The 27,752-nt window shown below is 43.1% G+C and overlaps 2 protein-coding genes across 3 annotated transcripts in view; one reads left to right on the top strand and one right to left on the bottom strand.

Moving 5' to 3' along the window:
• The window catches only part of nbas (NBAS subunit of NRZ tethering complex), a 300,213-nt gene extending 285,882 nt beyond the window's left edge, over nucleotides 1-14,331 (bottom strand). The window contains exons 1-4 of one of the 2 annotated variants that reach the window (XR_015079464.1): nucleotides 14,165-14,331; nucleotides 3,595-3,643; nucleotides 2,394-2,430; nucleotides 1,175-1,252 (exon numbers count right to left, since the gene is read on the bottom strand). Coding sequence is in view for 1 of the 2 variants with exons in the window: in XM_085996289.1 (XP_085852415.1) it covers nucleotides 1,175-1,252; nucleotides 2,394-2,430; nucleotides 3,595-3,643; nucleotides 14,165-14,242 (242 nt within the window). In the remaining variant the exon portion in view is untranslated. The remainder of the gene's footprint in view (nucleotides 1-1,174; nucleotides 1,253-2,393; nucleotides 2,431-3,594; nucleotides 3,644-14,164) is intronic. The other variant, XM_085996289.1, reaches the window with a different exon arrangement.
• A 52-nt stretch (nucleotides 14,332-14,383) lies between these two features.
• ddx1 (DEAD (Asp-Glu-Ala-Asp) box helicase 1) overlaps nucleotides 14,384-27,752 on the top strand; it is a 44,030-nt gene continuing 30,661 nt past the window's right edge. The window contains exons 1-8 of the mRNA XM_085996290.1: nucleotides 14,384-14,529; nucleotides 19,253-19,304; nucleotides 20,225-20,288; nucleotides 20,473-20,502; nucleotides 20,715-20,814; nucleotides 21,313-21,360; nucleotides 22,701-22,784; nucleotides 23,689-23,772. Coding sequence (XP_085852416.1) covers nucleotides 14,514-14,529; nucleotides 19,253-19,304; nucleotides 20,225-20,288; nucleotides 20,473-20,502; nucleotides 20,715-20,814; nucleotides 21,313-21,360; nucleotides 22,701-22,784; nucleotides 23,689-23,772 — 478 coding nt within the window. The 5' untranslated portion in view covers nucleotides 14,384-14,513. The remainder of the gene's footprint in view (nucleotides 14,530-19,252; nucleotides 19,305-20,224; nucleotides 20,289-20,472; nucleotides 20,503-20,714; nucleotides 20,815-21,312; nucleotides 21,361-22,700; nucleotides 22,785-23,688; nucleotides 23,773-27,752) is intronic.

Raw genomic sequence — 27,752 nt, 5'->3', positions numbered from 1 at the left:
TGTGAAGTCGCGCGGTAGATGCAAACCAAACTCGCAACAGAATTACATCTTGTCCATTTCAGTCTAAGGACAGGAAACTCTCTTTTAACCGGCACCCAAATATCCGGAAACCTTTCTTAACCGGCAAAATTCAGGAGTAGGTTCAGGTAAGTTTTACTATACATTAGTGGCCGTGTAACCGGGGTTCCTGCACCTGTGGCCGTGTAACCGGGGTTCCTGCACCTGTGGCCGTGTAACCGGGGTTCCTGTGGCCGTGTAACCGGGGTTCCTGCACCTGTGGCCGTGTAACCGGGGTTCCTGCACCTGTGGCCGTGTAACCGGGACTCCTGCACAAGTGCCGTGTAACCGGGACTCCTGCACAAGTGCCGTGTAACCGGGACTCCTGCACAAGTGCCGTGTAACCGGGGTTCCTGCACCTGTGGCCGTGTAACTGGGGTTCCTGCACCTGTGGCCGTGTAACCGGGACTCCTGCACCTGTGGCCGTGTAACCGGGACTCCTGCACAAGTGCCGTGTAACCAGGACTCCTGCACCTGTGGCCGTGTAACCGGGACTCCTGCACAAGTGCCGTGTAACCGGGACTCCTGCACAAGTGCCGTGTAACCGGGGTTCCTGCACCTGTGGCCGTGTAACTGGGGTTCCTGCACCTGTGGCCGTGTAACCGGGACTCCTGCACCTGTGGCCGTGTAACCGGGACTCCTGCACAAGTGCCGTGTAACCAGGACTCCTGCACAAGTGCCGTGTAACCGGGACTCCTGCACAAGTGCCGTGTAACCGGGACTCCTGCACAAGTGCCGTGTAACCGGGTCTCCTGCACCTGTGGCCGTGTACAGGGCTCTCGTACCTTGGTAAGTATACCTCTCTGTAATCCGGACTTTTTGATAAACCGGCACCACGCCGGTCCCATCAGTGCTGGATAAAAAAGAGTTTCCTGTACCCTTTTAACAACGTGATATTAATATTTAACACAGACTAGTAGTATATATCTTATGCAGAGCTTATTGAACAGAAAAAGGGCTCATTCTGAAAGATGCCAAAATATACAATATTCAAGTCATTAGCACGGAAGAATTCTCAGATTACTATAATTGAAAACCAATACAGCATTTTAGCTCCATTTATAGAAGGAAATTACAATATTTAAAAAATGATGTACACGACAACTGAAATAATTACCTGGCTACAACAAGTTGCCAGTTGATCTGTTTACTAACCAACTGGACAAAATGAGGAGAGAGCAGAGAGCTGGAAGAGCTGCAGAGGAGAGAATTCAAAAACAGTGTGAATATTAAAAAAAAGTCTTACACCTAAGGAAACATTGGCCCAGAAATTCGGGTCTCCACGGGTGAGTACGCATGGGGTACTCACGCGTGGGCCCAATGGAAGTGCCGGTTTCTTGCATGCACTGCGCATGCGCGGGAAACCGGCACTTCCGTTCCTCTGAAAGCAGGGGTTCAGAGGTCGAACGCGTGCGCTTTGAACTTACGTTTTTTTTTAAAAACAGGTTTTTCCGTGAGGGTAAGTCTTTAGAATTTAGAAATGTAAAAACCAGGCGTAAGGCCTGCATTTTAAAAGGTAAGTGGTCAATTAATTAAAATTAAAACATTTTTCCCACAGGTTTAATATTTTTAAATACTTTAAAGCAAGGTAAGTTTATTTTTAGCCCCGTTAAATTTTTGAAAAAAATAATTTTATATTCTAAATTATTGTTTAAAATAGTTATTTAATGTAATTTATAGTTTATTTAAAAAGTATGATGATTTTTTTTTAATGTATTTGAAGATTTACTACTATTTTGGGGCCGTAGTATTTATAAGTTTTGACAGGTCTTCCTGTCACTACTTATGAATGGGCTTTTCCCTGCGCCGATTGGCTACCCATGGCCCAAGTGATCCCAGGGGACACATCGAACTAACTACGCCCCTGGGACACACAAGCACTGCGCGCCGGGAGCTGGAGCAGGCCCCGGATCGGAATCCCACGGAGCCCTACAGCTCAACTGCCGGCGCGCAAGGTAAGTGCAGGTCGGGGGCTTGCACCCGCGGGAAGCCTCCGACCCGAATTTCTGGGCCATTATGTTACTGATTAAACTTTACATTAATGCAGGTGCACTAAGAACAGAGTGAACTGACGTTGCTAACAGTATTATTGCTTAAAGGTTTTTTTTAAAAAGTGCAGTAATAAACAAGTCTCCAATAATAATAAAGTGCAACCTGTTCTGACAAGTTAAACTGACAAGAAATTCTTGTCATTGATTAAGTAAATGGCTTTAAAACCCCTTTGATCTGCAATGGGGATCAATAATAAACGGCTGAAATAGCTTCAAACTCTGTTTAACATGCTCCTCCTCACCAAAACAAAAAGAAAATGCAAGAAAAATATCAGTTGCAATTACCTATATCCGACATACTGAACCACAAATTTAAAAGGACCTGAATGCAAAGAAAATAGTTTAGAGATTCAATAATGACAACTGTATTTATTCACACCAGTCAGTATTTTTAGATGCACAAAGTTAATATTTAAAATGCAAAGTATAAGAACACAGCATTATTTTTGTGAATGCAAATATAATGCACAAACTTGACCCTTTTTTTTTAAACAAACCTGACAACTTTCACTATTTATTACAGGAAACTTTGTGATATCCGGCACCGACGGGACCGGCGTGTTGCTGATCTATCAAAACTGCCGGACATACAAAGTTAATGTTGAAGCATACGGAGGTTTTCATCTCCGTATCTGACAAGAAACACTGTTGCTTAGCAACAGCTTCTAAAAAGAGTCGGCTGCAGCTGCAAGCGTCTCTAGCTGAAGCTGTTGCTATAGCTACAGACCTTGCAGTGCCTGACTGGGAAAAAAAAAAGAACGAGAACTAAAAAAACTTATAGAAAACGGCTCCTGATTTTTGCCATTAGATCGAGTATTCCGGACATACAACCTCCGGATAAACCAAAGTTTCCAGTAAACTGTTCCAACATTCGAAATAGTTCTTTACCTGAGAAAGCACCCAAGATTATGCATCCCAAATTATATCAGGTTTTTTCCCCATTGATGTTGTTTAGCGTGTCAGGATATATAAATCCCTTCTTTCAATTTAAAATATAGTCCTGAAGTAGAGTGGCACAAATTGTGTTTCAGATTAAGACACCACGCAACATAAACTTTAAGTGTTAGACAAGAAAATATTGCAAAACTATCTTGCAAACCAACTTCCTGATAAAGACCTCAGCATATCAAAATACAACACTATTAAAAATACCACCCAGTATGGTGCACAAAAATCAGTGCCAGAAATAATATTAACTTTGCATTTGGGGAATGCAGGCTTAGTCCACCGGCTCCAAGATCAGATACAGTACCACAAACCAGCTTCAATCCACAAACACACATTAGAAAAGCACTTCAATCAGTTCAGTGCATTTACATTCCTTACATTGCCAAAACAACTATGTTATTAACATAATAGTTTCAAGTAAATAATAAGCCAAATCTGTATTTATTTCACCTTTAAAAACTCCTTTTCTCAAAAGATGGGAGTTAGAAATTTACTCCAGTTTGTTCACTATGACTTGCATGTGCCAGACATTACTTACCAGAAATGGTCTTTACAATAATGGATCCACATTCTCTGTTGCCTCTGGGCTGTAACAAGATAAAATAAGGCATTAAATTGCAGCTAATAGTAACCATTTGAAGCGTTCAACAGCACTGTTTAAAAACTTAAGAAAATAAAAAATCCTACCATTATATTAGTATGATATAAGATAGCATCACTAGCCTGTCACACAAATCACACTTTGTGATTTTTAGGTTTGGATTACAAAAGATACCAGTCTGACAATATAATAAGACTTCACAAATAAAAACAGAAAATGCTGGAAATGCTCAGCAGGTCAGGCAGGATCTGTGGCGAGAAAGAGTTAACGTTTCAGGTCGATGACCCTTCGTCAGAACTGGAAAAAGATGGAGAGGGAACAGGTTTTTAAGAAAGTGCAGGGGCAGGGAAAGGGGGGAGGGGAGGAAGGTCTGTGATGAGATGGAAGGCAGGAGAGATTAAGAGCCCTATCTATTCTAATCCCATTTTCCAGCACTTGGTCCGTAGCCTTGTAGAATCAAAGGAGAAGTTGTTCAATGTGACAAGTTCAGCCACGCGGAGAAGGATGGTGGTGTATGAAGACTGGTTGGGCCTCTGTTCAAGGAAGAAGTGGAGAGCCCTCACCCCATCCTGGTGGGGGATGGAGCTGTAGAGGGATTGGTCGTCCATGGTGAAAAGACATTACTTGTCTCATTACCATCTCCTTTTGCCTTGCATCACCATCCCTCTTGTCGCTTAATCTCTCCTGCCTTCCGCCCTATCACAGACCTTCCCTTTTGTTCTTTCCTCCCCTCCCCCTCTCCCTGCCCCTACACCTGCTCAAAAACCTGTTCCATCTCCAACTTTTTCCAGTTCTGACGAAGGGTCATCGACCTGAAACGTTAACTCTGTTTCGCTCTCCACAGATGCTGCCTGACCTGCTGAGTATTTCCAGCATTTTCTGTTTTTATTTCAGTTTTCCAGCATCCGCAGTATTTTACTGTTATATTAAGACTTCACAAATTTTTGCTTATAAGCAGTTTTAACATTAAAAGTCATTCACTGTTACAGTTGATATTTTCCCTATTCAGTTCACTCTTTTTGTTCTGACAAAGCAGCAACCTGAAACATTAACCAGATGTGCATTTTCTTTTTTTACTTCAAGCTCTGGTACATGACTAATAGGCTGAGAATATAAGTCCCAACTGTCTCATTGGAAGCTTCCCATGACAGATGGTCATCACAGAATGTATACTGTGCTATTACACTTTACTGCACCTTTACAATGTATTACTTTTTAATGAAGGTTTATCAGTTAGATAAATTAGCTCCTTTGCCTTAAAGTATTTTTGGCATCTTCTTGGTAGGGTGCTTATTAACCAGTCCACTGGGAGCCAGTCTTTTTCAAAAAACTTCCAAACATTTTGGTTTTTAGTTAAACAATCCTCCAACTTCAGCCCCACGTGTGTCAAAAGCCGAGAGCTGAGCACAGAGCTGGGTGAATCTGCTGAACGGAGTGGCTTACTAAACGGAGCGACAGCAGGAATTTGGAGAGAGTGGAAATTTGGTGCAGGGGGGATAGGAGGTGCTAAGTAATTTAAACCAAGGACAACAGTGCATAAATAAACATACAATAAATAATCAGAATAATTAATTAGATCAAAGGGGCTAAAGTTAACATTAACTAAATAGATGATACCAATATTAAAGGATTCTGAATTCCATTAAATAAAAATCTGGTATACATAAATAATAGGAGGCAAGGGGATACTAAAATAAAAGGTAATAAACAAAAAACAAGGCAGCCTGAAATCAAACTAAATCCATCTACTAAATATAATCTAGATCAAGTAATTCTATTATATCTAAAACTAAATTACTACTAACAAATAAATAAAAACTAGAAATGGCAGTGCAGGCTTTGTGTTGGGACTGTAGTATGTGGGAGTTTGTAGACAGTGAGACTGTCCTGGATTGCCACATCTGCAGGAAATGTCACTGCCTTGAGACACTCCAGCTCAGAGTCCTTGAGTTGGAGTCAAAGTTAAAGAAACTCTGACACATAAGGGAGAGGGGAGAAATTTCTGGATAGTTTTCTCCAGGGTATTCACATCTCAGAGGAAAGTACAGGTGCAGGAAGGGGAGAGTGCGATTGTCAGTCAGCAGGGCAGGGGGAACCGAGGGGAGATAGAGGAGGAGGTCCCGCAAACACTGGTCCTACCCAACAGGTACAATGTACTTGATACCTGTGAGGATAAGGAGAAAGACTGTGGGGGCGACAGCCACAATGCTGACCTAGGCACCATGGAGCAGAGGCCGATCCAAAGTGGGTGCGGGAGGGAGGCGGGGAGCAGACTAGATATGTTATAGTTATAGGGGATTCTATAATTAGTGGGATATATAGGATCCTCTGCAGCCATGATAGAGAGTCTTGAAGGGTGTGTTGCCTACCTGGTGCCTGGGGTAAGGGATATCTCAATGTGGATGGAAAGGAATTTGAAAAAGGTGGGCGGGGGTCAGATCTAATCGTTGTGGTCTATGTCTGGACCAATGACATAGGGAAGAAAAGGGAGGCGGTTCTGCTGAGGGAGTATCAGGAGGTAGGAGCTAAATTAAAAAGCACAATCTCAAGGGTGATAATCTCAGGATTATTACCCAAGCCATGTGCTTTTTGGCCAAACAGATCAGGAAGGTAACCACATGACTAAAGGAGGGGTTTCTCTTTATGGGACACTGGCACCAGTACTGGGACAGGAGGGAGCTGTATCATTGGGATAGGCTGCACTTGAACTGGGCTGGGACCATGGTCCTAGCAGAAAGGATAAATAGGGTGGTAAGAAGGACTTTAAACTAATAAATGAGGAGTGGGGGTGAAACTCATTCAGAAGCAATAGTAAAAATTATTTTTTTAAAAAGAGGTAAGAGCAGAGGTCAGGTTGCAAACAGTGATCGAGATGCTCCAGGTGAAGGGAATACTAAACTACCTAAAGTAATTACAACAGGAGCAACAAAGAAACATGTGAAGTTAAACGGTGTGAGAAAGACAGCATCAAAGCAGAAGGACAGGTTAGGGTCTCTTATATACGAATGCAGAGTATACAAGAAATAAATTGAGTGAATTAGAGGCTCAAATACAGCTTAGAGTGTCTGGCATGGCGGCCATCACCGAGACATGGCGGCCATCACCGAGACATGGCGGCCATCACCGAGACATGGCGGCCATCACCGAGACATGGCGGCCATCACCGAGACATGGCGGCCATCACCGAGACATGGCGGCCATCACCGAGACATGGCGGCCATCACCGAGACATGGCTGCAAGCGGGTTATGATTGGGAGGTAAATATTTCAGGTCTTAAAAAAATAGGGAAATTGGAAGAGGAGGAGCAGCAACCTTATTGATTAAAGATACCATTACAACATTAGTAAGGGAGGATGTAGTTAAGGGAAAGCAATCAGCGGAGACAGTATGGTTAAAATTGAGGAATGAGGGGGGACAAAACTGTAATGGGAGTTGTCTGCAGGCCTCCTGATAGCAGCAATGAAGTGGCAGAATGTATTCATTCAGAAATTAGAGAGGCTTGCAGCAAAAGGAAAGTTGCTTTAATGGGAGACTTTAATTTTTATATTGTTTGGTAAGAGCACAGTCGCTCAAGCCACAAAGATTGTGGATTTCTTGAGAGCATTCAAGATAGTTTTCTGGAGCAAGATGTTCCAGAACCAAGAGGAGGGCAGGCCATACTAGATTTCACAATGAGTAATGAGCCAGACTTAGTTATTAATCTAACAGTAAGGAAACATTTATCTAACAGTGATCATAATATGGTCAAATTCAACGTTAGGTTTGAGAAGGAGAAACAGTTACTTTAATTCTGGATTTTGGTAAGGCTCAGTTTAACAGGATCAGACCGAGACGGACAACAGCAAACTGGTCAAAACTATTACCAGAGAAACAACAACAACTTGTATTTGTAAAGTACCTTTAACGTAGTAAAACGTCCCACGGCGCTTCACAGGAGCATCATAAAACAAAATTTGACACCGAACCACATAAGGAGAAATTAGGGCAGGTGACCAAAAGCTTGGTCAAAGAGGTAGGTTTTAAGGAGTGTCTTAAAGGAGGAAAGAGAGGTAGCGAGGCGGAGAGGTTTAGGAAGGGACTTCCGGAGCTTAGGGCCCAGGCAACAGAAGGCACGGCCACCAATGGTGGAGCGATTATAATCAGGGATGCTCAAGAGGGCAGAGTTAGAGGAGTGCAGATATCTCGGAGGGGGGGGGGGGGGGGTTATGGGGCTGGAGGAGATTACAGAGATAGGGAGGGGCAACAAGGCCATGGAGGGATTTGGAAACAAAGATGAGAATTTTGAAATCGAGGGGCTGCTTAACCGGGAGCCAATGTAGATCAGCGAGCACAGGGGTGATGGGCGAACGGGACTTGGTGAGAGTTAGGACACGGGCAGCCGAGCTTTGGATCACCTCAAGTTTACGTAGGGTCTATCCTTGGCCAGCTCCTATTTCTCATCTTCATGTTGCCCCTTGGCGACATCATCTGAAAACAGTGTCAAATTCCACACGTACGCTGACGACACCCAGCTCTACCTCACTACTGCTTCTCTCAACCCCTCCACGATCTCTAAATTGTCAGACTGATTGTCCAGCATCCAGTACTGGATGAGCAGAAATTTCCTTCAATTAAATATTGGGAAAACTGAAGCCATTGTCTTTGGTCCCCGCCACTAACTCCATTGCCCAGCCACCGACTCCATCCCTCTCTCTCGCATCTGTCTGAGGCGGAACCAGACTGTTTGCAACCTTGGTGTCATATTTGACCCTGAAATGAGCTTCCGACCACAAATCCATGCCATACTAAGTAAAACTACAGATGAACAGTGGAAAGTGTTCGAAAAAGAATTTAACTTAAAACAGGACCAAGATATATCCCCAGGGGAAAAAGCTCTACTTACTAAATAAAACAGCTAAGGTTGACAAAATAGGTGAGAGATAACATAAAACAAAAGGAAAGCGCATATAAAAGTGCAAATAATAGTGTAAATCCAGGGGACTGGAAAAGCTTTAACGAACAGCAAAGTAAGATAAAAATGATAGCAAGAGCTGCAGAAGTGAATACAAAAAGAAGCTCGAGGATATCAAAGATAACAAAAAGTTTTTACAATTATTTTAGAAAAGGGTAGTCAAGGGTAATGTGGACCCTTTAAAAACAGATGGGGGTAATATTGCAAATGAAAATAAGGAAATGGCAGACTTGTTGAATAATTACTTGGCATCAGTCTTCACAGTAGAGGAAGAGGATAACATACCTGACATTCCAGGGAAATTAATAATGAATCAAGGACTGGAACTCACTAAAGTTAACATAAGCAAGAAAACAGTATTAGACAAAATCCCCAGGACCTGATTGTTTCCACCCCAGGGTTTTAAAGGCAGTAGGTGAGGAAATTACAGATGTTTTAGCCATAAACTTGCACGGCTCTCTCGATTCAGGAATTGTCCCTTTAGATTGGAAAATTGCAAGAAAGGAGAGAGATTATAGACTTGTTAGTCTAACATCTGTTGTGGGAAGTTAGTGGAATCTGTAATTAAGGACAGAGTGACGAAGCACTTAGAGAAATTTGAGCTGATCAGAGAGCGCCAACATGGATTTGTAACGAGTAGGTCATGTCTAACGAACCTCATTGAATTTTTTAAGTAACTAAAGTAAGAAAGAGGGGAATGTTTATGGATGCAGATTATATGGACTTCCAGAAGGCAGCTGGATTTCAACGCAGGCAGTTGTGCGGTCATCCATTTTGGACCAAAAAAGGATCGATCCAAGTATTCTTTAAATGGTGAAAAGCTCGGAACAGTGGCGGTCCAAAGAGATTTTGGAGTCCGTGTACACAGATCACTAAAATGTAGTCGTCAGGTACAAAAAATAAATCAAAAACACTGATGGAATGTTAGCATATATAACTAGAGGGCTCGAAAATAAAGGGGAGGAAGTTTTGCTACAGCTATACAAAGCCCTGGTTAGACCATATCTGGAGCCCTGTGAACAGTTCTGGGCATCACACCTTAGAGAGGATATATTGGCCTTGGAAGGAGAGCAGTGCAGATTCACCAGACTGTTACCAGGGCTCCAAGGGTTAGATTATGGGGAGATTTTACATAAATTAAGCTTGCATTCCCTAGAATATAGAAGGCTAAGGGGTGTTTTCGGATTTTAAAAGGAATTGGTAGGGTCGAGAGAGAAACTTTTTCCGCTGTTGGGGGAGTCCAGGACTAGGGAAATAACCTTAAAATCAGAACCAGTCCATTCAGGAGAGAAGTTAGGAAACACTTCTTCATGTAAAGGGTGGTAGAAGGGTGAACTCTCTCACAAAAAGCAGTAGATGCTAGCTCAATTCATCATTTTAAAGCAGAGAGCAATTGACTTTTGCCAGCCAAGGGTATAAAAGGATATGAAGCCAAGGCAGAGGGATGGAGTTAAGATACAGATCAGCCACGATCTCAATGAATGGCAGAACAGGCTCAAGGGGCTGAATGGCCTACTTGTGTTCCTATGTTCCCATCATATACCACTTGCAAGGTATTGGCAATCAGTGTAAGGGTTAATCAGACTATTCTGAAGTCTATTAATGTTTTACGACTATTGATTTATTATCTTTATATTGCAATATTCACCTTTAGCCTTTGCTTGTTAAGTAAATTTAAAGTAGTGGCCAAGGTGTTGAACAAAGGCTGGCCCTACAGCAATGGTCTGTTTCAGGATGAAGTAACGAGAGGCTGAATTAAAAGATGTTCCAGTGCATACTATTCTTAAATTTCAAGATTCTATAATCATTGATAGTTCCAGGGAAAACAATAAGCCCTGTAGAAGGGAAACATATCAGCTTAAATCAGCCCTTTTAATTGGGGTTTCTGTAGAATCAGGAGATTGATTCTGTATAATTCGGTACCAGTCAAAGAAAGATTAATAATTAAAGGTTTCACTTGGTGGAAATGCAATTCTATGTAACAAGAGCAAAACTATTGATAAGGTAACAAAGTAAGGAAGTTATACAAATCTCATTAGTCCAACTGAAAAAAGCTCGTTATGCAAGGAAACCAGCTTATTAACTGATGAAGTAATTGATAAGGGAAAAGTTCAATTAAATTCTCCTTGTATGGAGCTGTACTTCAACTTTTATATAATCATGTAATGCAAAAACTTGTGGGTTGTCACTTAGGTGGGATAAAAATCTATCAAAAGTGGGAGTTTGTAATGAGTACCTGGATTTGTAAAGGCCTCGGATACAGACTGCAGAACTGTAAAAAGTTCAACTCCCCAACCAAATTATCAGCAGCTGTGGTTGTAAGTACGATCTTTTAAATTTAAGTTTAAGTACTATTGTGTGTACAGTACGCTTAATAAATCCATGACCCTTGGCCTCAATGTTCAAGAACATTCGTGATTTGAGGAGTAGATAGAACAGCTAATCATAAATAAGAACCTTCCTCTAACATTAGCCCAAGTCATGTTGTTGATGGCACTGATTCTGACTACAACGCATCCCCTCGAGACCAGAAACCATCAACATTTATTACTCAGTTATCCTCTCCCTTGCTCACTCTCCCACAGAGAGTCAGTCAGTCTCACCCTCACTCAGCGGCCTACTGACACTCATCTTCCCCCTCAGTCACACTCGGGCTTATTCATCCCCACCACCCTCTCCATCATACTCACGGGGGTGGGGGGAGAAAAGGAAGTGAGGGAAACACATCTCTACTCAATTTTTTTCATGAATTATGTCCCCCAACTCTCCAAATCCCAGAATTACCCTGTCACTATTAAATTATTGGCTTTTTGACCTTGGAAAGAATTGTGTTTTAGGCTACAACATGCTTGGGCTACGAACTCAGGTTGGGACTTTAAGGGTCAATTTACAAAAGGTACAGTCTCCCTTGGAAATTAGTATATTAATGAGCTGGCCATTGAAATGGCACCCATAATGATCTGGGGCAATGGGTGATTCATTAGATCAAAAAAGCTTACACAATCCAAAAAACAAGCTGACAACTCAAAAAAACATACAATTGAAAAACAGTACTGAAAAAAGGTACGATAGCAAAATACTGCGGATGCTGGAAATCCGAAATAACAGAAAATGCTGGAAAAACTCAGCAGGCCAGGCAACATCCGTGGAGAGAGAAACAGAGTTAATGTTTCAGGTCGAAACCCTTCGTCTTGACTTATTTCTGATAAAAGGTCTATGATCTTTATTAATGATCTGGATGAAGGCCTCAGGTAAACAGTCAACAAGGTGTCTAATGACATGAAGATACATGAGAGAGTTAGGAGCTCAGATGACACAAATTATTTGCTGTCAGATTGAAATGCATCAGGGAATGGGCCCCATGTGTGGCAGATGTCTTGCAATGTAGAATATTGCAGCATGATGCATTTGGGCTGAAGCTAGTTCTGAGCAAGTATACACCAGGCAGGGTATACCTGCTCACAACTGCCGAGCGGCAGACAGACTCGAGGGTTGTAGTTCGTGAAACATCAAAGGCCCAAGGCCAGTACTGCTCTTCGGGTGTATAGCTAGGATAATTAAATATAAAACTAGAAGTACAATAATTACCTTGCATAAAGCCTTGTTTCAGCTGCGCCTAATAGTATGCCTAATTTTAGTCCCTCCACATGGACGGGGTTATCGAGGCCCTGGAAAACGTCCAAAGGAAGGCCACTTAGCCACTATATAGGCTCTTAGTTATTAAGATATAAGCTTAGGAAATTGGGGCTTTTTAATGTGGCAAAACATAGGCTTTGAAGGGACCTAAGTGAGCACTATAAAATAATGACATGATGGTGTGTTGAAATGGAAGAGACTGAATGGGCCAGTCAGTTTTCTCTTGTACTTTCTCATGTGTTCAAGTCCACTGCTTCAAGGAAACTAAATAAGTTAAACTACATATTACATTGGATTTCAGGATTTTTATTTGTGTTTTGGAACCACATTCCAAAATTCAGTGTTTTTCTGTGAAATGTCGCTTTTTGCTCATCTCAGCCAAAACTCTCTCTCACTCTTCCCCACCATTGCTCATCACCTGAAACATGGCCTTGGATGGATAATTTAAAGCTGGTAGTTAAAACAAGCCAGACACACACATAGTAAGGCACAGCTTTCAACCGTCCACTTTTCACAGACATTGGCTTTTTCAGCCCCCTGTATTGTTGTTGACACAGCGATCTGGAAAAAAGTGGCAACCATGAATCTGTAACAGTACACGTTGCAGCTTCACTTGGCCAGATCTCCGTACAGGGCCTCGACTCTGGTTTAGCTATTCTGATTACAGGTCTGACTCTGGGTCCAAGTCTGGTCCTGCATGTTCCATGGCAGTAATTAAAACCTAACAACAACACCACCAATTTTATTTATATAGCACTTTTAACATAGTAAAAAGTTCCAAGGTGTGTCATAGGAGTGTTATAAAACAACATTTGACACCAAGCCACATAAGGAGATATTAGGATATTTGACCAAGAGGTAGGTTTTAAGGAGCGTCTTAAAGGAGAAAGAGGTAGATGGGCGGAGAGGTTTAGGGAGAGAATTCCAGAGCTTAGGTCTGAGGCAGCTGAAGGCACGGCCACCAATGGTGAAGCGATTAAAATTAGGGATGCTGAAGAGGAGCTGTAGAGGAGGGCAGATCTCTCACGAATGGGGTTGGAGTAAATTACAGAGATAAGGAGGGGCGAGGCCATGGAGGGATTTGAAATGGATGAGAATTTTAAAATCGAGGCATTGCTTAACCAGGAGCCAATGTAGGTCAGTGAGCACAGGGGTGATGGGTGAATGGAACTTGGTGAGAGTTAGGATAAGGGCAGCAGGATTTTCGATAACCTCAAGTCTATGGAGGGTAAAACGTGGGAGGCCAGCCAAGAATGCGTTGTAATAATCAAGTCTAGAGGTATCAAAGGCATGGATGAGGGTTTCAGCAGCAGATGAGCTGAGGCAAGGGCAGAGTCAGGCGACGTTCCTGGAGATGGAAATAGGTGGTCTTAGTGATGGCGTGGATATGTAGTCGGAAGCTCATTTTGAGGTCAAATGCAACACTAAGGTTGCGAACAGTCTGGTTCAGCCTCAAACAGATGTTAGAGAGAGGAATGGCGTCAGTGGCTCGGGAACGCAGTTTGTGGTGGGGACCGAAAACAATGGCTTCAGTGTTTCCAACATTTAGTCACGTCCTTCAAACGGTACTTAGAATTGAAATGACAAGTCTTAACTTTGTGATGAGTTTAGTTCCTATCGACCACGCAAATACAGAAACTTCACGCCATTCAATGCATCCCAATGGTGAAGCAGACAGTCTACCAGGTGGCATTTTCACAAAGCTAACAGCAGAGTGGTGCAACTCAGCAACTTTTGGATGTTAGCATTTAAAATACATCTGAAGTTGCTGTCACATATTGTGCATAAATAACTGAGAGCCATTGGCTCGCTATTCTTTTGAAAGCAGAATCTGATCCATTGCCTCATCTCTCCCCACCCCTCACCTCCAATGCCCAGACTCCCCCATTCATCACCCCCAGCCTCCCTCTCCCCCTCACCGGTGCCTCGCTCTCCTGCAGCCACTCGCTGTGGACCAGCAGATCATACAGAACATTGTCCTCCTCCTCCGCCGCCATCGTCACCGCCGGAAGTAGCGCGGGGAGCCTTGGCTGTGGGACACCGGAAGCCACTGAGCCAGTCCGTCAGTGAGCGGCTCCGCTGTGAGGGATTGTCCTCCCCGCTCCGGGCCCTGATCCAATCAGCGCGGTGTGTGCGCCGGGCGGGTCTCCCCCACTGACCGCCACTCAATCTCCCGACAGCGGAAGCGCTTTTTTAAAAAAAAATTATAACTTGGGCTGAAGCTGCGCAGACTCGGTGCTGCCCGGAGGCGGTCTCTCAGTCGGCAAGATGGCGGCGTATTCAGGTGAGGTCCCGCCGTGTCTCCCCAAACCCCAGGCCCGGGCCCCGCTCTCCGTCCTCCTCTCTCGCCCCGGGCCTATATTATAAAGGGGGGTCTCGGGCATTTTTCCCTCCCCGTTGTCTTTCAGGCCTGCCGTGGTAAAAGTCCATCGCCTTCCCCAACCCGCAGTTCTCAATCCAGACAACAACAACTTGTATTTATATGGCGCCTTTTATGTGGTAAGGCATTTGACAAGGTGCCACACAAAATATTATTGCTTAAGATAAAAAATCACGGGATTGGGGGTAATATTCTGGCATGGATAGAGGATTGGCTATCTAACAGAAGGCAGAGAGTTGGGATAAATGGTTCATTCTCAGACTGGCAATCAGTAACTAGTGGTGTTCCGCAGGGGTCAGTTCTGGGTCCCCAACTCTTTACAATCTATATTAACGATTTGGAGGAGGGGACCGAGTGTAACATATCAAAGTTTGCAGATGATACTACGATGGGAGGGAAAGTAGTGAGTGAGGAGGACATAAAAAACCTGCAAGGGAACATAGACAGGCTAAGTAAGTGGGCAGAGATTTGGCAGATGGAATACAATACTGGAAAGTGTGAGGTTATGCACTTTGGCAGGAAGAATCGTAGAGCAAGTTATTATCTTAATGGCAAGAAACTGGAAAGTACTGAAGTACAAAGGGATCGGGGGGTCCTGGTGCACGAAACTCAAAAGGTTAGTATGCAGGTGCAGCAAGTGATTAAGAAGGCCAGTGGAATGTTGGCTTTCATTGCTAGGGGGATAGAATATAAAAATAGGGAGGTATTGCTTCAGTTGTACAAGGTATTGGTGAGACCGTACCTGGAATACTGCATACAGTTTTGGTGTCCATACTTAAGAAAAGACATACTTGCTCTCGAGTCAGTACAAAGAAGGTTCACTCGGTTAATCCTGGGGATGAGGGGATGGACATATGAGGAGAGGTTGAGTAGATTGGGACTCTACTCATTGGAGTTCAGAAGAATGAGAGGCGATCTTATTGAAACATATAAGATTGTAAAGGGGTTGGATCGGGTGGATGCGGGGAGGATGTTCCTGATGATGGGTGAAACTAGAACTAGGGGGCATAGTCTTAGAATAAGGGGCTGCTCTTTCAAAACTGAGATGAGGAGGAACTACTTCACTCAGAGGGTGGTAGGTCCATGGAATATGCTGCCGCAAAAAGCTGTAGAAGCTACATCATTACATAAATTTAAAACAGAAATAGACAGTTTCTTAGAAGTAAAGGGAATTAAGGGTTACGGGGAGCGGGCAGGAATTTGGACATGAGTCTAGGTTCGGATCGGTCATGGCCCTGTGGGTAGCGGAGCGGGCCCAGGGGCCGTGTAGCCTGATCCTGCTCCTATTTCATGTGTCTAATTCTGTTAGATTCAGGAGATAGTTCTGTGTTAGTAGATTGGCGGTTAGGATCAGATCAGCCATGATCTTATTGAATGGCGGAGCTGGCTCGAGGGGCCGATTGGCCTACTCCTGCTCCTATTTCTTATGTTCTTATGTCCCATGGTGCTGCACAGGAGTATTTTAAGACATTTTTTGACACTGAGCACACAGGAGGAGAAATTAGGGCAGGTGACCAAAAGCTTGGTCAAAGAGGTAGGTTTTAAGGAGCATCTTAAAGGAGGCGAGAGAGGTAGCGAGGCGGAGAGGTTTAGGGAGGGAATTCCAGAGCTTAGGGCCCAGGCAACAGAAGGCACGGCCACCAATGGTGGAGCGATTATAATCAGGGATGCTAAAGAGGGCAGAATTAGAGGAGCACAGATATCTCGGGGGGGGGGGGGGTGGTTGTGGGGCTGGAGGAGATTGGGAAGTGCGAGGCCATGGAGGGATTTGAAAACGAGGATGAGAATTTTGAAATTGAGGCGTTGCTGGACTGGGAGCCAAGGCAGGTCAGAGAGCACAGGGGTGATGGGCGAATGGGACTTGGTGTGAGTTAGGACACGGGCAGCAGAGTTTTGGATGACCAAGTTTGCGTAGGGTGGAATGTGGGAGGCCAGCCAGGAGTGCGTTGGAATAGTCAAGTCTCGAGGTAACAAAGGCATGGATCAGGGTTTCAGCAGCGGATGAGCTGAAGCAAGGACGTTGACGGGTGATGTTCCGGAGGTGGAAGTAGACAGTCTTTGTTATGCCGTGGATATGTGGTCAGAAGCTCATTTCCGGGTCAAATATGACACCAAGGTTGCGAACAGTGTGGTTCAGCCTCAGACAGATGTTAGAGAGAGGGACGGAGTCAGTGGCGAGGAAACGGAGTTTGTGGTGGGGACTGAAAACAATGGCTTCGGTCTTCCCAGTATTTAATTGGAGAAAATGTTTGCTCATCCAGAACTGTGTGTCGGACAAGCAGTCTGACAATTTAGACACCTTGGAGCGGTCGAGAGACGAGGTCGTGAGGTCGAGCTGGGTGTCGTCAGCGTATATGTGGAAACTGACGCTGTGTTTTCAGATGTCGCCAAGGGGCAACTAGTAGATGAGAAATAGGAGGGGTCCAAGGATAGATCCTTGGGGGACACCAGAGGTAACAATGTGGGAGTGGGAAGAGAAGCCATTGCAGGTGATTCTCTGGTTACGATTAGATAGATAAGAATGGAACCAGGCGAGTGCAGTCCCACCCAGCTGGATGACGGTGGAGAGGCGTTGGAGAAGAATGGAGTGGTCAGTCGTGTCAAAGGCTGCAGACAAGTCAAGGAGGACGAGGAGGGATAGTTTACCTTTGTCATAGTCACAAAGGATGTCATTTGTGACTTTGAGAGCCGTTTCAGTACTGTGTGGAGGGATTCAGACATGGAATTGCGGGAAAGATGGGCACAGAAATAGGCGACAACACGTTCAAGGACTTTGGAGAGGAAAGGGAGGTTGGAGATGGGACGGTAATTTGCAAGGATGCAGGGAGCAAGGGTTGGATTTTTGAGGAGAGGGGTGAAGACGGCAGATTTGAGGGCGAGGGGGACAGTACCTGAGGAGAGAGAACCGTTAACAATGTCAGCTATCATGGGAGCCAGAAAAGGAAGTTGGGTGGTCAGCAGTTTGGTGGGAATAGGGTCGAGGGAGCAGGAGGTGGGTCTAATGGACAAGATGAGCGCAGAGAGGTCATGAGGGGAGATTGGAGAGAAACTGGAGAAAGAAACGGCCCGTAGTTGAGTTCACCCGATTACCAGGGCATTAGTTCGCATGGTGCTCTGGATACAATAGTAGGAATAATCCACTCTGCCTCCAGTCCCAATCTGTGAGCCGAGCTGGTCGGTCAGTGATCAACACCGCCCTGACAGTACTGCAGACCTCTCACTTATTTTATGCCGGACTGATATGGGGAATATTCAAGCTTTTTAAAAATAAAGTATTCCATGTGCAGACTTGTCACTGGTTACAGTCGAGTCTACTTCATTTTATTATTTATTATTTACACAAGAAGACAATGCATCTTTTAAATATTTGTGTATGTTAATACCGCTGTCAAACTGGCATGAGCTATTTGACCTGCGCTTTCGACCCTATATCTGCGCCATCACCATAACCGCCTACTTCCACCTGCGTAACATCGCCCGTCTCCAGCCCCCCCTCAGCTCATCTGCTGGTGAAACCCTCGTCCATGCCTTCATTACCTTCAGACTCAAGTATTCCAGCCCTTGTGGCCGGCCTCCCACCTTGCACCCTCTGTAAACTTGAGCTCATCCAAAACTTTGCTGCCCTAACACGCACCAAGTCTTGTTCACTCTTCCCCTTGTGCTTGCTGACCTACATTGGTTCCCAGTCTGCTAACACCTCGATTTTAAAATTCTCAAATTTGTTTTGAAATCCCTTTTGGCTTTGCCCCGCCCTATCTCTGTAACCTCCTCCATCCCTAAAACCCTCCGAGATCTCTGCGCTCTTCCAATTATGGCTTCTTGCACATCCCAGATTTTCATCGCTCAACCATTGGCGTCTGTGCCTGCAGTTGCCTAGGCCCTAAGCTCTGGAATTCCCTCCCTAAACACTTCCACACCTCTACCTTTCCTCCTTTAAGACGCTCCTTAAAACCTACCTCTTTGATCAAGGTTTTGGTCTGCTATCCTAACATCTCCCTATGTGGCTTAGTGTCAAATTTTGTTTGATAATCGCTCCTGTGAAGCGCCTTGGGACATGTGTTGCTACGTTAAAGGTGCTATAGAAATACAAGTTGTTGTTGTGGTGGTTCTAGATCATCACTACCTATAGCTTAGCTCTAGCAGGGCTTAGCCAGGGAGGTACAACTTGGCAACAGCAATCATATTAGGTTTTTACTTCCTGTAGGTGGTACTTGGTAAAGAGCTCAAGGAGGCGGGGTCATCCTCCCAGGCTTAACTCGCTCCCAGTGTTTCAATGAGCTAGCGTCCCACCTTTACATAAAAGTTATGTACCTCTGGAGAAGTGACACCGAGAATGTGCAATTCCAAAAATGCACAAACCTGTCTCTTCAAATGCTGACAGACCTGTGTAGCCCTTCAGACTTCCAGAATTGTAACACAGCCATTTAGAAATGGTTGTATAATATACTGTTCAAATTCAATGTGCCAGATGTTTAGCTAACACTTATAATTTACTCAGATGTTGCAAACAATTCTTCAGCGTGGAATAGTTCCAAATCAAAGCTAATATGAAATTAGTCAATGCTAATCTTCAGTTTATTTCCCTTTAATATTAGCTGAAGGAATGCTTTTTGTTGTTCCTTTTTAGAGCTGGGTGTTATGCAGGAAATTGCCCAGGCTGTAGAGCAGATGGACTGGCTGTAAGTATGACTTCAAAGTTCTTTCAAACTTGAGCATTAAAAAGCAAATATTATGAGTTAAGTTTTGAATGAATTTGCTTAGTAGGATTAGAACATTATTTCATTGAATTGACCTATCACTTTATATAAAAAAAAAAGGATTATTTGGGGAAAAAACCCAATAATTGAATGGACGCATTGATTGATCTTTATGTAGCAGCAAGGTTTTGTCATCAATTGTTCAGCAGTTAGACCGTGTGCTTTGTAATACTCTCCTGGCTTGCAACTATCCACAAGTGATTGAATGCTGTAAAAGAGAAAAGTGATTTTCCAAATGTTCCTGTCCTTGGTGATAAAACACCGACCGATCTTCGACAATAATCGAGCGTGAGCGTCCTGGGGTAGAGTCCATTTTACCAATCGCATTGCAGAACCAGAAATGATCACATCAAAGGTTTGACCACAGATCCCATATAAAACTAGCTTCGACAAATTAGATCCACAACCTCCTCCAGTATATCATTTCTGATTTTGTAACTGAACCAATGACGTTCTACCAAAAACGAATTTTGTACCACAGTGTCCTCCCCCTTTCCGCTATATACTCACAAAAAATTGCAAACATTCCAATCCCACTTTACAAAGGCTGTGACATCTGTCTTCTCATTTCTCCTCCCTCCCACATTTTGTAGCTGTGCCTATGGGTTTGGTATGTGCGGCAAACTATTTCTCATTTTGCAAACTCAAAATTACTCCTGATTGCTGATGGTGCACTATTCCAATACAGTATTGCCCCCTTCAGGCAAAATCCAAACAATTATTTTTAGGTTGCCAAAAAATAACTTTTTGTTTTTAAAAAAAAAACTATTTGATTATAGCTATTGTGTATGTCTTGTATATAGATTTTAGTTATTTTCATCTAATCCATCAACTTTCATCAGTCTCCCAACAGATATCCAAGCTGAGTCCATCCCTTTGATCCTGGGTGGTGGTGATGTGCTGATGGTGGGTTGATTCACATTGCTCTATATGCACTGTAATAAACGTTACACTGTTTGTTCAAATTTGGTAATATATTATAATGTACTAGTTAGTCATAGCACTGTTGTTAAATGAATGTAATTCTGAAGAATAGAGAATTATACATAATTCACTTTAGGCATTCTCTTTTAACTTCTAATCGCTACAGGCAGCAGAAACGGGCAGTGGCAAGACTGGAGTGAGTACAGTATCGTTTTTTTTAAATTTAAATAATTGCATATTGGTCAAAAATGTTATGAAAAGAAATTAAAGACACCATTATAGTGAAATGTTCAGAATTCTACATGTCCCATTTTAAATATACAAGAGAAATCCTCGGGTACAGTGAAGTTCCCCATTGTAATTACTGAATCCAGGCTTCAGCTTTTTTTAATAAATGTTTGCTTTTAGGCTTTCAGCATCCCGATTATACAGATTGTATATGAGACACTCAAGGACCAAGCAGAGGGCAAGAAAGGGGGGAAAACAGCTGTCAAGACTGGTGGTGCAGGTAATGATGCTAAAATAGGGTTGATTTGTGAGATGAAAATGCTCCATTTTTAATCTTAGTTGACTCCAGAAAAATGACTTCTCCAAACATTCTTCTAATAATAAATGCATAGTATTCTGACCTGTGAATATTTTTAAATCAACATAACGTGGCATTCCTGAATACTGCTTTTGGCTGCTGATATTTTGTACATTTAAACTTTGTGAGAAAATAGTCTTTAATTTGCATGTTTTGTATAATATAATGTATTGAGGAAGGGAAAGTAGGAGAAAGGGAAAAAAGACTTCTTTAAATTAATTAGTGGAACTCTTGAATGTTTATATGTTCTATTGGGATAAAGAATATATCTTTTTAAAATGGCTGTCATGTTATACTGTGGGCTGTCTGATCCTATTATCTCCAACAGTAAAGCACACTATCGGCATTTTGAAACTGTAGTAACTTGAAGTAATTTTATAAAATTGTCAATGCATGTTTTTTTTAATCAACCCCCCCCAGTGTTCAACAAGTGGCAGATGAATCCCTATGACAGAGGATCCGCTTTTGGTAAGTTGAAGCTATTTTTAGTTAAATGTTGGGCATGAAGCTAATGCATTCTAGTTTTCTGGTCACTCACTGTATTGGTGCAATCACAAGAGCGAGTGAAGACATGAAAGGATAACGAAAATCTATCCAAATTGGAACTGTTAAAACTACAGTTCAAAGTAAAATGTCCTATATAGGATTAGGTTGATTAAAATGCATCTGCTTGTGTTTTACCATGAAGGCAAATGATGAGCTTTGTTGTTTAGTGTGTGGCAATCTTTGTTAATATGGCATGTGGAGAAAGTTAACCAGTAACATTAATGTCCTCTTAATAGCAGTAGTTCTGTGGTGTGTGAATTGATTATCATTTGTTTAATTTATGTATGAAGGAGCGATGTGCTAATCTGGGTATGTTCATTATCCTGTACTATTAACTTCACCACAGTATCTAAAATAATGTTTCAATGCATTAGTCCAGACCTTAGTCAACCTTTAAATATGTAATGTGATTCATTCATATCTATTTCCCTTCTCTGCTTCCCCCCACTCTTCCCCTTGAAGGTGATGCCTTTTGCTGGCTATGAGCCACCCGATCAAGTCTATTTAATGCCTTGGTAACCTATTTGGGACCACAGGGGAATTCTTTTTCAAGAATCTCGGCCAAGTCTGAATCTGCCCTTGCTACGCTTCCAGTAGTCATTTAAGTAGTAATATGGAGTGGAAACTATGGCCAGTTTTTCCTTTTGCCTTAACCCGGAGACATTGAGGCAATTGTTCCTGCCATATTGCTCCCCTAGGTGCGATTAGTTGACTCGGCAGAGACCGGGAGCTGAATCTGCGGCCACTTCACTTTGTATGGTTCAGTAACATTGTAAGCATTTACCCATAGAGACATGGGTCGTCTGACTTATGTTTAATTATTTGGGGCGGGGGGAGGAAAAGTACACTGCATTCAACATGTCAGTCTCTCTAATACAGTAAAATGGGTACTCTGGAGCTAGACTTTCAAACATGAGCTGTTTCGCACAAATGGTAATACAAATCTGGAACTCTCTTCCCCAGAAGGCTGTGGATCAGTTGACATTTTGAGATTAATAGAGTTTTGTTGCGTAAAGGTATGAAGGGATATGGAGCAAAGGCAGATAAATGGAATTGAGGTAAAGATTAGCCAAGATCGAATTGAATGGTGAAACAGGCCCGAGGAGCTGAATGGACTACTCTTGTTTCTATGTTTAAAACATGCCCATATGACACACAAAAGTAATCAATTTTTTTCCAATCTTTGCTTTAATCTTGCAAATGTATATCTCATTTTGATCTTTCCCTCTTCTCCCCTTCCCCCCCCCCCCCCCCCCCCTCAGCTATTGGAGCTGATGGCATGTGCTGTCAGAGCAGGGAAGTAAAAGAATGGCATGGATGCAGAACCACGAAGGGAGTGACCAAGGGTAAGTATTGTGTGTCGTAGATAATTGAATCAACTTCCGTAGCTAAAAGGGCTGAAGTGTTCCTTTTTGGATGTTGAGTGTGGTCTCATTGTTTCATTTAAAGAAACAGTTGTTTCCATCACGTTTCTTCGTAAGACTTCTAATACAACTTTTGAAATGCAACTTTTTTTCAATGAAGGACTTTAGGAAAAAGAAGTGATGTGCCTCCCTTTCATTTCTTGCTAGAATGAATTACAATTTATGACTCTAACTGGTAAGAGCAGATTATACAGAATAGACCAAATTGCACATAATGACACTGTCGGAAGTTTTAAGAGTTGCTGATGAGATTCCAGGAGTTGAGAAGTTTTGTAAGTGGGTCCTTCGTGTGGAATTGCATTGAAGGCCAATGTATAAGCTCAGGTTTTTGATGCCATGTTTTGGAACATACAAAAACTGGCCCAAATTAATGAAACTGCTATGTAATAAAGGACTTGCTAATATTTTTGGAGATTATCCATATTGTAATAAAGACTGGCAACAGACACAGTAGCTCAAATAAGTCAGCATCTCAGAGAGGCAGATTGCTGCCTGACCTGTGCATTGCCAGCATTTCCTGTTTTGTATTCAGATTCCTGGCAGTCACAGGTTTCTTTATTGCTCACTTTTGTAATCTTTCCCTGTGGAAAGGTTTTGTGATTCTTTTTCAAATCTTGAAGGGATTCAATTAAAAACTAGAAATTAAATAAATCTTTTGTATGTTTTATAATTTCCATCTAAAGGGTTTTTATTTTCAAATCTGACTCTTGCAAGACAGCCGGGTACGGTATTTTTGGGCAAGAAATCTATTCATTTTGTATACATTTTAAAGACCAGCAAAAGATAGTGGTGTTGAAATTTATATGAATTATTCTGTTACACGTAGGAAAATATTACTATGAAGTATCTTGCCATGACCAAGGCTTGTGCAGAATTGGTTGGTCTACCATGCAGGCTTCACTGGATTTGGGTAAGTTAATTAACCTAAATATCTTTCTGGATGTTTACATCAGGACTAACTTGTTGATACCATTGTCAGTTATTGCTGGGCTGCTCAACAGTTAAGTATGTTTTTAAAGTTTTATAATGTTCAACTAGAATCTGCTGTGAAATTTTTTGGACACCGTTGTTGTGTATCAAGACTCTGCCATGCTGTATAAGATCAGAAGTAGCAATGAGTAGCCTGTGTATTTGAAACCATCTTGTTCTGCTCTGGTTCCAAAGCAGTGCAAATACGATTAAAACAATTCCTGCTTCCTTAATTGTTGAGTGAGTTTGTTTAGCAGGTAGCTGAGTTATCTGATCTCATTGAGATGCCAGTAGGTGTGCTACAATTGTGTGCAGCACCACTGGGTTATGGAGAAGGAAGTAGGCTAGGATACCCACTATCTAGCAACCCCTTCTCGTAGTATATGCACCTTTAGTGGGGGGGTTCCTAACCCAAGCACGAAACTACTTCCCTTGGGCCGTATTCCCTTAAGTTTAGATGGTTGAATGGTGATCTAATTGAGATACTTTATTATAATGTTAAAAAGATTCAATAGAGTAGATACAGAAACTATTTCCTCTAGTGGGGGAATCCATAATATTGCTATTTTGCTCAGAGAAAAGTCCACAAACATCAATGAAATAAGTAATAGTTTTGGAGGTGGTTGAGTGAAGAATATTGGCCTATTACAGTCTGACCTCTTGTGCATTCCCGATTTTCATCGCTCCACCATTGGAGGCCGTGCCTTCAGCTGGCTTGTCCTTGAGCTCTGGAATTCCCCCTCTCAAACTCTCCACCTCTCTCTCTCTCTCTCTCTCTCTCTCTCTCTCTCTCTCCACCTCTCTCCACCTCTCTCTCTCTCTCTCTCCACCTCTCTCTCTCCCCCCCAGTCTCATTCAATTCAATTCAATTCAATTCAAATCGCTTTATTGGCATGATAAGGTACATCTTATGTTGCCAAAGCATCGAAAAACATTTATGGTTGAACACATAAAGTCAGATCTATTCATACAGTGTATAAACAGATATATCCCTGAGTGTATAAATATACATTCGTATAATTTATATATACTCTTCTTAGGTTTACTGGTTGTCCCTCTGTTTATGGCAAGCTGTAACATAGTGTGCCGCTAAGGTTACACAGTTTCTCTGTTCCCCCTAGTAGGTATGGGAGTTTTTGGTCGTCATTCAAATTTCTGAATTCAGGGCATATTTGTCTCCCCCTCCCTCTCCCTCTCCCCCTCCCTCTCCCTCTCCCCCTCCCTCTCCCTCTCCCCCTCCCTCTCTCTCTCCACCTCTCTCTCTCTCTCCACCTCTCTCCACCTCGCGCGCTCTCTCTCCACCTCGCGCGCTCTCTCTCCACCTCGCGCGCTCTCTCTCCACCTCGCGCGCTCTCTCTCCACCTCGCGCGCTCTCTCTCCACCTCGCGCTCTCTCTCTCCACCTCGCGCTCTCTCTCTCCACCTCGCGCTCGCTCGCTCTTTACGATGCTTCTTAAAACTTACCTCTTTGACCAAGCTTTTGGTCATCTGTCCTTGTATCTCCTTACATGGCTCGGTGTCAAATTCTATTTGATAACTCCTGTGAAGCACCTTGGGACGTTTTACTACATTAGAGGTGCTATATAAATGTAAGTTGTTAAATGTTGTGCTTGGCAAAAAAACAGGTTCCATAAGCAGACAGCCTATATTTATGAACCGAAAGTTGTCTCTTTTATGGGATCACACACCACCGGATTGACACTTATATCTTCTAAATGTGATACGGATTCCTGAAGATCACGTGGAATGCTTAGCATGTGCTCTCGTATGGTAGAAAAAACCATACATCAGACCATTGTGTACAGGATAAAATTAACTTGGATTCATTGACAGAGAGAATATTAAACATTAGCCGTGAAGCAAAGCTAGATACAGAGCACCATAATTAGAAAACAAAGACGGGGTCCACAGGGGATTTTGTATACCGGATTTAGAATGTCTTTCTTGTGCAGTTTGACAAACAACAGGGTTTTAAAACTGAAAATCTTTTGTGATCTTTCACAATGCCACGTTGCATGTGGTTGAAGGTGCGTCTCCCTATGGAATTCAGATTTCTTGTCAAAAACCGAGGACTTGAGAGTATCCCCCAGGTTAAGCAGCCAAAAGCCTCTGAAGTCAGACCTACCTGCAACAACAACAGTAACTTGCATTTATATAGTGCCTTTAACATGGTAAAACACCTATCATTGCTTAATGACACCATAATATTGCTTCTTGTGCTACGGTGCCGATTTTCTACTTCATTAAGATCTCTCATTTCTGCTAATACTGTGACAATCTATCAATAGTATCTTGACCACAATTATGCTGTCTGACTGCTGAGCCAATATCAATTATTAGACGAGGAAGATTTTCTTTCAACACGTATTGGCAAGACTAAAATGATCCTGTTCAGTTCCCACCTAAAACAACACCCTCCCTCCTGGCAGCTCCCTCAGACTGAGCGTGACCGTGAGCAAGGTCAGTCTGCTACTTGGGCTTGAGTGCGTCAATTTCAAAATCCTTGTCCTTATCTACAGATCCTTTCATCTCCTCGCCCCCTCTGACCTTGGAAACCTTACTCGTGCATGCATCCTTCATTGCATTCTCCAGCTGGCCTCCTTTGCCTCCCAGTTTCTATCATTTCTGCTCTTTTGGCCTCACACTCTGGAATTCTCTCTCTGAACCTTTTACTACCTATTTTCCCTATTTCAAAAACGTCCTCAAAACATAACACTTTGATCTTGATTTTGCCAACGCCTGTAATCCTTCCAATTCTGGCTGTTTTTGGCTCTGAAGCGTTTTGAGATATTTTATTACTTCAAAGGCATTAGAAGTGGAAGTTGTTATTTCCTGTGAAAATTGCTCTCTTTACTTTTACTAATAGTATAACTCTACTAACTCATGGGGTAAGTGTAAGCACTAAAGTTTAGGAATATCAGTGCTGGGAACTGGACTGCCTCTCCATCCCACTTCCTTATTGGACTTCAGTATTGAGCACTGGGAGCCATAGTAGGTCAGCAAGGAGAGGGACGAGTAGGGCTTGTCTTAATTTCGTTCATGGGATGTGGTTGTCGCTTGCGAGACCCGCATTTATTGCCCATCCCTAATTGCTCTTGAGAAGGTGGTGGTGAGCCGCTGCTGCAGTCCGTGTGGTGAAGGTGCTCCCACAGTGCTGATAGGGAGGGAGTTCCAGGATTTTGACCCAGCGACGATGAAGGATCGGCGATATATTTCTAAGTCAGGATGGTGTGTGACTTAGAGGTGATGGTGTTCCCAAGCACCTGCTGCCCTTGTCCTTCTAGGTGGAAGAGGTCGTGGGTTTGGGAAGCACCGTCGAAGAAGCCTTGGCGAGTTGCTGCAGTGCATCTTGTAGATGGTACACACTGCAGCCACAGTATGCCGGTGGTGAAGGGAATGTTTAAGGTGGTGGATGGGGTGCCAATCAAGTGGGCTGCTTTGTCTTGGATGGTGTCGAGCTTCTTGAGTGTTGTTGCAGCTGTACTCATCCAGGCAAGTGGAGAGTATTCCATCACACTCCTGACTTGTGCCTTGTAGATGGTGGAAAGGCTTTGGGGAGTCAGGAGCTGAGACACTTGATGCAGAATACCTAGCCTCTGACCTCCTGTAGCCACAGTATTTATGTGGCTGGTCCAGTTAAGTTTCTGGTCAATGGAGACCCCCCCCCCCCCCCCCCCCCAGGATGTTGATGGTGGGGGGATTTGGCGATGGTAATACCGTTGAATATCATGGGGTGGTGGTTAGACTCGCTCTTGTTGGAGCGAGTCATTGCCTGGCACTTGTGTGGCTTGAACCTGCCATTTATCAGCCCAAGCCTGAATGTCGTCCAGGTCTTGCTGCATGCGGGCATGGACTGCTTCATTATCTGAAAAGTTGTGAATGGAACTGAACACTGCAGTCATCAGCGAACATTTCCACTTCT

The sequence above is a fragment of the Somniosus microcephalus genome, chromosome 9 (assembly GCF_052327205.1).
Source record: "Somniosus microcephalus isolate GS21.2 chromosome 9, FLI_Smic_1.0, whole genome shotgun sequence".
In the NCBI taxonomy this organism is placed as follows: Eukaryota; Metazoa; Chordata; class Chondrichthyes; order Squaliformes; family Somniosidae; genus Somniosus; species Somniosus microcephalus.
The sequence above is the reverse complement of the archived record's forward strand: the minus strand, read 5'-3'. Positions and strand labels throughout refer to the sequence as shown.